Source organism: Haplochromis burtoni, unplaced genomic scaffold, assembly GCF_018398535.1.
Source record: "Haplochromis burtoni strain Fernald_Lab_line unplaced genomic scaffold, NCSU_Asbu1 Contig_6, whole genome shotgun sequence".
In the NCBI taxonomy this organism is placed as follows: domain Eukaryota; kingdom Metazoa; phylum Chordata; class Actinopteri; order Cichliformes; family Cichlidae; genus Haplochromis; species Haplochromis burtoni.
In genome coordinates, this window is record NW_024582367.1 from 1,908,670 (window position 1) to 1,920,827 (window position 12,158).

General features: G+C 41.4%; 1 protein-coding gene across 1 annotated transcript; it reads left to right on the forward strand.

The window, feature by feature from the left end:
- The first annotated feature begins 2,739 nt into the window (after positions 1 to 2,739).
- stx4 (syntaxin 4) lies at positions 2,740 to 12,148 on the forward strand. The gene is made up of 10 exons (XM_005913726.3): positions 2,740 to 2,937; positions 3,280 to 3,369; positions 5,277 to 5,376; positions 5,523 to 5,597; positions 5,677 to 5,747; positions 6,077 to 6,185; positions 7,301 to 7,374; positions 7,687 to 7,824; positions 7,905 to 8,015; positions 10,831 to 12,148. The coding sequence occupies exons 1-10, from the start codon at positions 2,908 to 2,910 to the stop codon at positions 10,909 to 10,911; spliced, it is 879 nt and encodes a 292-aa protein (XP_005913788.1). The 5' UTR covers positions 2,740 to 2,907; the 3' UTR covers positions 10,912 to 12,148.
- Positions 12,149 to 12,158: the final 10 nt, after the last annotated feature.

The following is a 12,158-nucleotide window of genomic DNA, read 5'->3' on the forward strand; positions in this document are numbered from 1 at the left end:
ATGTTGGTTTTCTACTGATCCCACATGTGCTGCACATAACCTTTTTTTGTGTGTCAGCTGGCATAGTAGCATTCCACCAATTCCATATTTTCAGTCCTTCTCCATGTTTGCATTGTTCCAATAGGCAATGATATTTAAAGGTGGGCTTGAGGCGCTGGACTAAAGCTTTCCTGTATGAGTAACATTTGTGTTTAGGTTAGGAGATTGTGCCACCCTGTGGACAACCAGCAGTCATGCAGCTCAAAGAACCAGCTGCTGCAGGTTGTTTTACTCATTCAGCTTATCAACCATATCTTAACAATGCATCTGCATGATAACAGTTGGTTTATTGATATAGCAATGTTTACTTTTATGAGTTGTTTTAAGATTTTATGATAAATTAATGTGAAAGCAGTGCTCTACAATTTGACTTAACATAAACAAGTTTCATTGTTGAGGCGGAGGTCAAGTTAAGGCAATCATTTATGCCCTTTTAAAAATCCAGCAGAATTTTTTTCCTGATTATCTTTTTGATTACTGAGATTTCATTACTCTGTTCATCAAATCATGAGTCAGTCACTCACTTTCTGCTTCAAGGTTCCTACAAATGCCGCCCTCGTCCTGATCAGTGCACAGCTATGAGCCTGTCCTTCTCCCACAGGGATCTTTGTTCTTGAAGGTTTCTTTGGTGTCGTAGAATTTTGTAACTAAAGTCTGCAACATGGAAAGAGCTGTGATCAAGCTATTTATTACTGTGCGCAGGAGAGCCAACACACATCAAAATTCATAGTTCACGGTCATGCCAGCTCTACCCTTGGGATGTCTCTACTCCCCGCACACAACTCTGTTTGTCTTTTAGTTACAACAGGTTTCTGTCCCACAGGTTGTGGCTGGACAGAGGACAACTCCCACTATCTTTTCATGGGAAGCTCCTGGCACTGGAGTTTCATCCTTCTGAGCAAAACAGTTAGCAGATAACATAGTGAAACATCCTTAAGCAAAGCTAAGCAGTTTTCACAAGGTCACGCTGACATATACACATACTTCATCTGAGCATACAAAGGTTATACAAAATCATACAGTGAAGTTCTAACCACCTAACTCTACACATGAGGATAAACTAGAATTTTTCCATAAAATTGGGCCAGCTCTGCCTGGAGTTTGGTAGTTTCCTCTTAGCGCTAAGAAGTTCTCGGTATTATTTTTCTTTTCTCTTTAAATGCTGAGACCTGTTTTTAGTTCATCCAATTTTTGGGAAACATTTGTGTGCAACTTCCCCTTTCTTATAAATTTCTACTTGAAGAAATACCCTTGCTTTTTCTGCCTCATCTCTTTGAGTATTACGCAGTCCTTTTCCACTGCTCTATCTCCAAGATTAAGGCAGCATGCTTTTCCTCTAGGGCTGTTATCTGTTCTGCCTCATTGCCCAATGTCTGACTGAATTCAAAGTTCTCAGAAACATCCCGTAAAATTCACTGCTCGTGTTTACAGTCTGTGTAGCAGCCTGTGGTTCTTTCACTGTGGTGTCACTCAGCTCAGGGTGAAGAGTTGGACCAGTTTGGAGAATGTGTGGTGTTTCTGCAGGCAGTGGGCTTCAGTGTTGGTGCCACAGGCTGTGTAGATATTTCCAGCAGTTAGTTTAAGAACTGCTGCAGACTCTTGGAGGATCACTGTATACTGTGGTCATGGAGCTGCAGCAGACTTCAGTTTTGATGCTCTTGCAGGCTGTTCCATAATTTCAGTTCTTGATTTTCAGCAGATATTAGAGCTGTGACCTAAACTGAAATGTTCGAACTCTTCACTTTCAGCAGGGATCAGGTGTTTCAAACGTCTTTCGGGATTTGTAAAGCAAACCTTTCTTGTTCTAGTGCAGTTACCTCCACATAATTTGGATCTGAATGAAAGCACTCTTCAGATTCAGAGGCTGCACTTTTCACACCAACTCAGGAGACAGCTGATTTTACAGGGTTTTACTTTCAACTTGTTTGGACTGCACCAGTAACTTCATCACTTATAGCGAAATCTGATTTTTTTTAGGCATTAAAACAAGCAAACCATGGACTGAATTGTTTCTGCCTCTGTGTGTAGTTTCTTTTTTTATAGAAAAAGATTTTGATTCCTGAGGTAACAGCTGTTCTCCAGTCGGTAGAAACTATTAAACAGCAGTTACAGGCCGATTGGAACAAATCAATGTTTTTAAAATTAATTTAGTCACACTGTTTATAATGCTGCCACAATATGACCCACATGTAACTTTTGGTGCCTATAGGTGGCACAGAACAATGAAAATAACATTAGATCTTAAGTCGACATATCAACAGCATCTGCAAGTAGGAGAGTAAGAGCAATATTACTGACCATATAAAACTGGCATAATTTTAAAATTTGTAATAAGTTCTGAGGTCTGAGGTCTACAATTGCATTTTATTACATTACAACACCCATGACCAAAAATATTGTTGTTAGTCTTTGTTTGCTTTTCCTGTTTATTTTTTTTCCTCTTTTCCTTTACTTGTCCACTAAATTATCTATTCTCTTTTTCTGTGCCTCCTTAATCTTAATATCCTAAAGTCACGACCTTTATATCTCCACTGTATCTACACAATATGTGTTTATTTATCTATATAAATATTCGCACATATTTTTTATTTATCTTTATATGTCTAGATTATTCTACGTAGTGAGTATTTGGGAAGAAAGCCTACGATTGGAGCCTTTCAGCAGTTCCTCCTGCTATGACAGGGGGCGCCAGTGAGTCGATGAGTTGAGTGTTGAGTGGGCCGCAGAAGAAGACGCGCTGCCGCTGGAGTTTACTAGTTGAATGACAGCGGCGGCGTGAACTTTGCGGATATTACGCTTTGGAAGCGGCTCGCTTTATTTCAGTGCAGCGTTTTTTACTTTTGATTTCTTCCCTTCGCTTTTGGAAAAATGAGGGACCGGACTAAAGAATTAGGAAATGTGAGTTTCAAAGTAAAGTGCTAACATTAGCTCTAGCTCCGCTAGCGTGGCTAAGTTAGCCCAGTTCACTACTTTACCCGAGTTAACCTAAGAGTCTCCAGGGACAACTTAGACGAGCAGAGGGAATCAAAAAGTGGTTAAGTGGGATTTTTTTGCAGATATTTCTCTTTATAAAAGTTGACTTTATTGATGTTTTACTTCCAACTTCCGTTTCAGTCCTTTCTCCTTAAAGGATAGGGCAGGCCGGGACAGGGCAGGGCTCATGATTCACATCCTCGGACAGCGAAAAAGCACTCACTGTTTTTCTTCTGTTTATGTTATTTAAAATCAATGTGACTTCAGACCGCAGAGGCTTCGGATGACGACGAGGAGGGCAAAGCGCTGATCAAACCTGGAGGCTCAGAGAAGGAAAATGAAACCTTTTTCAGAAAGGTGAGGCAGAAACATCACGCACTTCTCTCTGGAAAATCCCCCAAAATCAAATGATCTGCACTGTCCTCCTGTTACTCATTCACTTTGGTAGTTTGCACACACTTCTGAATTTTACATTTGTGCAAAAGAGAGACAAAAATGCACTACAGAGGCTTAAATATCACAGACTGCTGCTGATGCGTTCTTAACCTGTTTTGTCAACAAATCGTTGTCTGCTAAATCCCAGTCTCCTTGTACGCGAACTGTCACGAGTAAGGAACCAGAGTTATTCACCTAATATCACAAAATGTGACTATTCTCTGCGCTGATCTTAGGCCTCTGTAGTAATGTGTTTGAATATCTTTTGGTTTTGATTTAAAATGGTTTGAAGAAACTTATCAATTTATGCATATCCACATTTTTGTCCTTGGAGTCTTATTCTTGGTATGGAAAACTCCCTCTAGAAAGTATTTTAAAGGTCCAAAAAGTGTGACTAATATTTCAGGAATGCCTTAGATATTCTCATATTTCAAGATTCAAGACGTTTACAAGCAAAACACAGTTTACAGGTTAATATAAATGCACAAAATTGCAAATGTACAATTATGAATAATTAAAGTTCGACAGTTCATCAGTGATCCAGCCTGATGGCCCGTGGATAGAAATTGGTTTGTTCTTTGTTTTTATTGGTCCAAAGCAAAAACATTGAAAAGTATGAGACCTCTGAGCCTGATCCACTTGACCTTCTTGCCACTATAAATTTTTAGAAAGACGTTTATGTTTGTGACACCATTCACCAACAGGAGGAGAGAAGCTGGAGGATAAGGACCAAGGTTAGAGCCATAGAGGCTGGACATCCAGTGTCAGGTTAAATAGATGAGGAGTCAGAGCAGTTTAAACTGTACTGCATAAATAAGTGGGTTAACGGTGCTGTATGCAAGTGTTTTATTTTAAAAAAATCAGTAGTTGTTCAACCAGCGTGAATAGTCTAGTTGTAAGGCAGATTAATTGGTTAGCGAGCCATACTGAGCCTGAAGTCAGTTTCAACTGTCATGAAGGTGGCTTTTTACTTTGCTGGATCACTATGGTAACTTAGACTGAACACATGACCTGGTCTGCAGAAGGTTATGTTCAGTGTTTTGGTTAATTTCACTGCAGGGCAACCTGCATGTGACGAATAAAGCTTTGATTGAGCCATGGTCCATTGTTAGTCCTGAATTCACTGAATATTATGATGAATCAAGTTAAACATTTCACAGCTTTAACTTGCAGCTGTCTCATCAAAAACCTTTGTTGCTTCGGCAGGAAATAAGAGGGCAAGTAGCAGCCAGGTGTTCCTAATCAAATGCGTAGGAAAGCTGCGTCATAACTGACAAAACTGGAACCTCCTCTTAACCCTACGCCATAACCTTCCACGTGTTGTGTGCTGCATCGACCCAGCATGTAGTTATATTTCTTAGGAGGTGCACGTCAGGTTACGGCGTAGGGTTAAGAGGGGATCTGGTTACGCTGCGGACTTACTTCTTCTTACAGAACTGCAGAGAGTCCAGTGGAAACTTTCTTTTTTCATGTGATGGTATATTAATATATGAATTGACAAAACAAACACTTTTCTGCAGCACTGCTTCTCTGAATTATTTGCTGCAGTAGTGCCTTGTTTTTGTGAGTGCAGTCAGAGCCTGAAGCAGAAAGCCTGTGTGATACCCGTTATTGTCTCTGATGGGGGACTTTAGGTGTTGTTGAGTCAGCTAACACAAAGAAAGCTTACATATGTTGGCATTGCTTCATAGATATCAGAGGGAGCTGCACCCATTTTAGCTATAAGGACTGATAGAGGGAATAGGATGAGATTTGCTTGATATATGAGATAAATTGAGCTAACAAAATAGTTCTTTTGTTCCCTAAAATTCTTTCCTTGTTATCGTCAGACCCAAGAAATTCACCAGGGGCTCCAGCAGCTCAAAAGGATGGTGTCTGACCTCGAGAACAAACAGAAAACTGTGCTGGGCGAGGCGCTACCGAAGGAAGGTGCGTAATATATCGTCATATATAAGGTGTAGTGGTTCACCGAAAGTTGCAGACAGAAGCATGTTAGTAAACTGTCAGAGGAGAGGGGGCGATCAGGTTGTCCTATTCAAGGGTTTTGTTTGCTAAATTTTTGATCTTTTGCACAGATATGAAGAAAGAGCTCCAAACTCTTCGAGACGAGATCAAAACGCTGGCTGGTCAAATCCAGAGAAAGCTGAAGAGTGAGTATCTTTGAGCTGCAGGGGGAAAAGATTTATTATTTTGTTCAGCATGGCTTGACTTATGGCCATCTTTCCACAGGTATTGAGCCCAAGAAGGGAGAGGATGATGGGAAATACATACCCATAAATACTCGAATGCAGCGCACACAGGTAGCACCCGAGACTTTTTGTAATCAGCTAAAAACATAACGCCCCTCTCTTTCTATTTTCTCTGTAAACAGCATGCCATCGAGGTCATGTGACTGGCGTATGATCAGTTTTAATGCTCTTTATAGCCTTAAAGTGGAAATGAATGCTGTGCTGATAGTTTAGACTGCGGTTACTGTTAACCATTTTAAAAGCAGCTAAATCGTAGGTGTTATCTGTAACGGCCACTCATTGTGAAAATGACAGCTGGTTTTGGGGAAATTTTGAGGGAAATTACGACTACATTTGTTTTTTCACTCTGCTTCCTTTTTCGTTCGCTCTCCTTTTGCCAGCACACTATCTTGTCCAAGGAGTTTGTGGAGCTCATGGGCCACTGTAACACCATCCAGGCTCAGTACAGGGATAGAAACGTGGAAAGAATACAGAGGCAGCTGAAAATCAGTGAGTAGCACGCAGCACCGAGGAGATATATCTGTCACCTTGTCAGATTTTTGTGGTCTGTGGTCTCACTTGGGGAAATCAGTTTTACCGATCACTTCCACACTACGGCAGGAGGTTTAAAGTCGGGTGACAACGCCATGCCGTTTTCTTCTTTCTGTCACTTTCTGTTTTAAAATGACACAACATATGTTTAAAGGGGGTGAGATGGATATTTCACACTAATGTACAGTGTGCCTCTACTAGGGTAGCTTTGCATGATTCACATTTCAAAATAATCCTTTATTTTATTTTTTAATCTTGTACTGTATCAAAAGCAGTTTTAGCTCCTCCCCCTTTTTAAGCCAACTTTCTCCTAATTGGCTGCCCCTCAAACACAGAAGGGTTGGGTGGCCGGTGGGTGGGGTTTGTGACCATATTAGAAATATCCCCTCTCTGTAACGTAATACTGAGCCAAGACTAGAAGAACACAGTCTGAAGCCTCAGCTTTTGGCTCACAGGGAGTACGTGTACATAAACTGATCACATTATTTTAAAATTTGATCATCGACCTTTAAAACTGGACATGAATTAAAGGAAAAGCACAAGTTCACTTTAAAAGAATTCCGACACCATGAAGCTGATTTGACCAAAGATGAGTCAAAGGTGCTCGGCTAGCAGCTCTGCACAGCTTCATGTGTGGTCACGAATGACTAGAAAGCACTGCTGTAATTTCCTGTCATATCCTGCAGTGGTGGGCGTTCCTGTTAAACGAAACCATACAGTCAAATAATGAAGTCAGTTTAGGTACAAACTAAAAAGCTCAGGCCTTGAACTGCTCTAAAATGTTGATGTATGGATATTACAGTGACCTAAATGGGACCTCTTATCTCGAAGCTCACCCACCCAGCTCCACCCGTCAGTCAGAAGAGGGTTGGCTAAAAGGGGAATGGCTGAAACGCCTTCAAGTTTAAGATAAAGAGATTATTTTGAACTGCTAATCATGCAAAGCTACTGTAGTAGAGTGTGAATAATGCTAATGGGAGCGCTGTAATCAGCTGTAGACGAGGACAGAACAATATCTTCACCGTTCTGCGCGTTCCTCTAAACGCTCTGATTCGATTTTCTCCTGTCTTCAGCTGGCAGCAACGTGACAGATGAGCAGCTGGATGCGATGCTCGAGAGCGGGCAGACGGATGTTTTCACCCAAAATGTGAGTACGTGCAAAGTTAACAAAAAGGAAAGTGTGTTTCAACGTGAGAAACCACAACACAGACTTCCCTGCAGCAGATGCAGGTGTTCTGTGGCTGCAGGTTTAGTAACTTTCACACACCTCTCTAACTGCTCAAACAGGACTACAGATATGGTAAGAATATCCTGTGCAGCCCTTAGCTGTGCTGTAGTCTAACTCAAGTAGCTCGTGCGAAGAATCCTGCAGGTTTTGTGCTGCTGTTCATAGATGACCCCCTGAAAAGTTGTGCCTGGTTCTGCTGTCCACGATTTCCCTAATAAATATGGTGTCCAGATCCTGAGTGATACTAAAGCTACGAGGCAGGCTCTGAATGAGATCGAGTCCCGGCACGATGAGATCCTGAAGCTGGAGAGCAGCATCAGAGAGCTGCACGACATGTTCCAGTACCTCGCCATGGAGGTGGAGGCTCAGGTAACGCAGCGCCAATGAAGTCGGTGGAGCTGGTTCGGGCTGCGGATGGCGTTTGATTGTGATGTTTTTGTTCACCGCAGGGCGAGATGGTGGACAGGATTGAGAACAATATCAACAAGTCTTCAGACTACGTGGAGAAAGCAAAGAGCGAACTGGAGAAAGCGGTCACGTATCAGCATAGATCACGCAAGGTACGCACAGAGAAACCTGAATGACATCATGAAAAGGACAGTTTTTTAATCAGTCGATCTAAGCGTCACTTTTACTTTGATTACACTCACAGCAACGACGAAGCCAAGTTTTCTCGCAGCTCGATTACACACACAATCTAAACAAGGATGCAAATCGATGCGAAGCCTCTTAGCCAAGAGACTGTTTTCCCACATTCACATTAAGGTGCTCGTTTCTGCAGGTTCTCACTTTTCTCTAAAATAACAACACAAAGAGTGAACTTCAGGAGGATCAGTCTGTCCAGTTAGGAAGCAGAAACGTTTATAATTTCAGCTGCTTTGGTGCAAATTAAAGCAACAACTGGTAGAAAGGCAACAACAAGGCAACTGCCAAATGGTTTTACAGTGCGTGCTCTCTCCTTATCCCTCCTCTAGTTTTGTTTCGCTGCTACTGGCATGAGATAGTACCTGTACCCCTTTCAGCTCCTCCAGGGTCTCCACAGTGTGGAGGAGAGAGCAGGAGCTGGTCAGAGCCCTACATGTACACATGTCAGAATCAGACTCAGTGAGGGTGGCATGATGACCTGAAGTCCTTTAGTGGGACTTGTGATCAGAAATGCGAGTGTAGAGAGGCCTAACCAACTGTCATCAAGCATGATTGTTGGTTATTTCCATGCAGACATTACCTGATGTTAATACATTGGGGAAAAAAAAAAAAAAAGGATGAGAAATACTTATTTTCCAATTCAGAGGTCAGAGTTACACAGACTACACTCAGTGAAACTGTAAAATCTATGAAAATACGTCCTTAAGCTTGTTATTAAACAGTAATTAATTTAATGGTTATCATTAAATTTGGAAAACCAGAATGTGTTGATGAAGAGATGGAAACACGACTTGCTGTTTTCCTAATATTCTCTTAGTGCCTTTTTCTATAAATATACCAGCTTTCCTAGTGTAAGCAGTTGTCCTAAAATCTCTTAAATTAAAAAACTAAATCAGAAGCAGCAGAGATGCATAACAATAAACGGACACTTTGTGCTGCAGAGAGTCGTATCCTCTTTTGGTTTCATGGGTACTTTACAGGGAAAACGAGGAGAGGGCTCCGATCCTCTTTGTTTTTCTTCCTCCTCCGTGCTGTTATGAGAGAATAGCTCTGCCCTGTATTCACATGAGTGACGCAAGGTGAAACTTCCTGAAACGAGTTTCCTCATTATTCTGCTTTGGAAAATGCTGCCTTGCAGAGAAATGCTGTTTGGATCGCCACTAAAACTCGATCACTGTGCTAAACGTGCAGAGCAGCGGCCTCTGTGTGCTTAACGGCAGCACGCTCCAGAGTCGGAGAGTTTGTAAATATTGACACTGGAAACTGCTCTGATGGAGGAGAACAGCAAATAAACTAAGCTTCTCAAATATTGTGGTAATCCCATCTGTCTGGTTCTATCAGACTCGTTAAAAAGATTAAAAATCCTAGACTGTGTGATAAGTGAAGTGCTACTTTCTTGGCCAGCAGGGGGCGACTCCTGTGAAGTGAGGATATATGGGAAAAAAAGCCTTTAATATATAACCTGAGCAAACACTTTCCTGATCAGTTTTTGCTCTCAGTTTGTAATTTTGCACATTAGGGTCTCATGTGTGCATTTTTAAGCCTTCATAGCTCTTAACTACACGATAAGAGATGAGAGCCAAGCACCAGGACCCTTTTTTCCCCCTTATAATTCATTGGACAAAACTTAAAGTGCTTTTTCGGTAACTTTGAAGTGTCATATAACTATGTGGGAAAGGTGTCTGGTCGAAACAAGCAACAGCATGTGAACGTCTCCTTTTTGATACCAGGCACATCTTCTAGCTGTATTTCGAATGCTGGGATGCTTTAACGCTCCTGAATGTTGCTTATGGTTATGAAATGGAGCGACTTTAGTGTTTACATGACACATCGCACTGATCAAACAGCTTCAGGTCAACTTTAAGCTCACAAATGAGACCCTCTGGATAAACAAGATCCAGATTTGTCCCACCGGGGCAGATGGCCACCCCTCCCTGAGCCTGGTTCTGCTGCGGGGTTCTTCCTGTTAAAAAGGATTATTTTATTCCCACTGTCGGAAAGTGCTTGCTCAAAGGGGATGGTTTTATTATTAAATACTGATTTCTTTTTTTAAAAAATTTTTTAAAGTGAAAAGCACTTTAAGGAAACTGCTGATGTGATTTGGCGCTATGTAAATAAAATTAAATAGAAGTGACTAAATCTTGGCTTGAGGTTGAGCGCTTTGCAGGAAAACTGCTTTAATCTTGAGCATCTCCCACCTGATCCGATCACGATCAGCTGATTTTTATATACAGCAACTTTAGCTTGTTTATTGAAGCCATTCAAAAGTTGTGCAAGTTACAGGCCCTGAAAACACAATAGCTTGTCTTTGGGTGTTGACTCTTTGAATTAAATCCCCATCTGGTCAGACTTTATGGCACCAGCTAAGCTTCACAGGCTCATGATGATCAGTTGGGAAAGCTCTGGTTTTATGACGTGATTGGAAAAAGACGATGTGTGTTGCTCATGCACAAAAGAAAGAAAAGGAAACAAAAAAACAAGGTTAACTTTACAAACCACGCCTTTGTTAGCTAGAAAACAAGCCTGGTATTACATGTTGGGTTAAAATGAGACCTCTCATATGCTGTAACTTATTATAACCAGCGATCTATCCCACAGAAAAAGGGGCCGCTGTACTTGTTTCTGTGTCAGAGACTATAAATTGGCCCCACTCTGAAACCATGATGGGGTGGGGGGGATTGATTTTTCTTTCCTGGAATGACTAACCTGTGTGCTTATCTCCCGCTGCAGAAAAAACTCTGGATTGGAATCTGTTTGGCCATCCTTCTCCTCATCATCATCATCGCCTTGGTCACCACCTTCTCATCCTAGCAACACCCTGTGGTGCAAGTTAGCAGAAGCACATTATGGATACCCCCAAATCCACACATTCATGCGTATACATCAGCTCACAGGATGTACAGCTGAGCGGAGTCAGTGGATTTCAGTTTTGTTTTTTTTATTCCTCTAACCCTCCTGTCCGCCTAACGGTCCTGCTCTCCACTTTTTCTGTTGTATGGAAGAGATGTGCTCTGTCGTTTAATCTCACAATCTGTGCTGCGCGCTCGATGCCGGCGCCGCACGTTTTCTGTCAGTTTCTGTTCTGCAAAAACAAACAGCGGGACTCACTGTGGACTGTTACACCAGTCGATCCTTCCCCTCCTGTGTTAAAAAAAATTAAAAAAAATAGAAAAAAAGAGGAATTAAGTGACCTTGAGTGGGGCACAGAGCAGTATTGATCAAACACTGGCACTCGTCATACTGTACTCAGGAAAACTGTGTTGTAACGTTGATGGTTCTGGATGAATTGGAGACCTAAAGAACAATTTTATAATGTAGGCCTTTTATAGTCGGATACAGGAAATAGACTAATATAATTGTACATAACCGATGTTGCTGGTGATAAAAAATTTATGCAGATGATTTTTAAAACTTCAAAGTTTTTGTTTTCATACTGCGTACATGTAACAAGTGTAAATACAGATTTTTTTTTTTTGTGTGTATGTGTGTGTGAAATAACCCCTACCCTCCGCCCTTTCCTCCTCCTCACTTCTCTTCACATTTGCATAAGGTCTCTCAACACTACAGGTCCAACGCTTCCCCTTTCCTGTGTCCTTCCAGTTTGCATTTTTGACTCAAAACGTTGTGCAAGCGCCTGCTTAAACAACACACACGTCTTCAGAAATGGTGCCTTCTCCTTTGCAAATGTGACGTCGTGCATTAACAAAAAGGGATGGATGTATTTTAGACTTCAACGTGTTTTGTTCTGTTTTTTTCTCACCCTTTTGTCCCATTATGCAGTTTTTTTGCTAAATTTTGGAGTCAGAATACACCAAGGGGACAAATGAAACCCATTTAAAAAAGAAAAAATGAACCAAAACTGAGAGGCGGCTTCTCACTGACGCCTCGTTCAGAAGCAGAAAAGTTGCTGTGAAAAAGGCTGGCAGAGGATGGAGGGGAGTGACACTGCTACTGTGTAAAGTTATGGCTGTTTAAATTTTGCATCGCTCATTTATTTTATTATACATTTGTTTTTAAAATAAAATACCGCCATGTTCCATTATCCTCAGTCTGCCTTG

Bases quoted from the DNA above. Each gene is read 5' to 3' on its own strand.
- stx4 (XM_005913726.3), top strand. From the start codon at position 2,908: ATGAGGGACCGGACTAAAGAATTAGGAAAT. The intron at 3,370-5,276 runs GTGAGGCAGAAA...TGTTATCGTCAG, and splicing joins ATGAAACCTTTTTCAGAAAG to ACCCAAGAAATTCACCAGGG. The intron at 5,748-6,076 runs GTAGCACCCGAG...TCCTTTTGCCAG, and splicing joins CTCGAATGCAGCGCACACAG to CACACTATCTTGTCCAAGGA.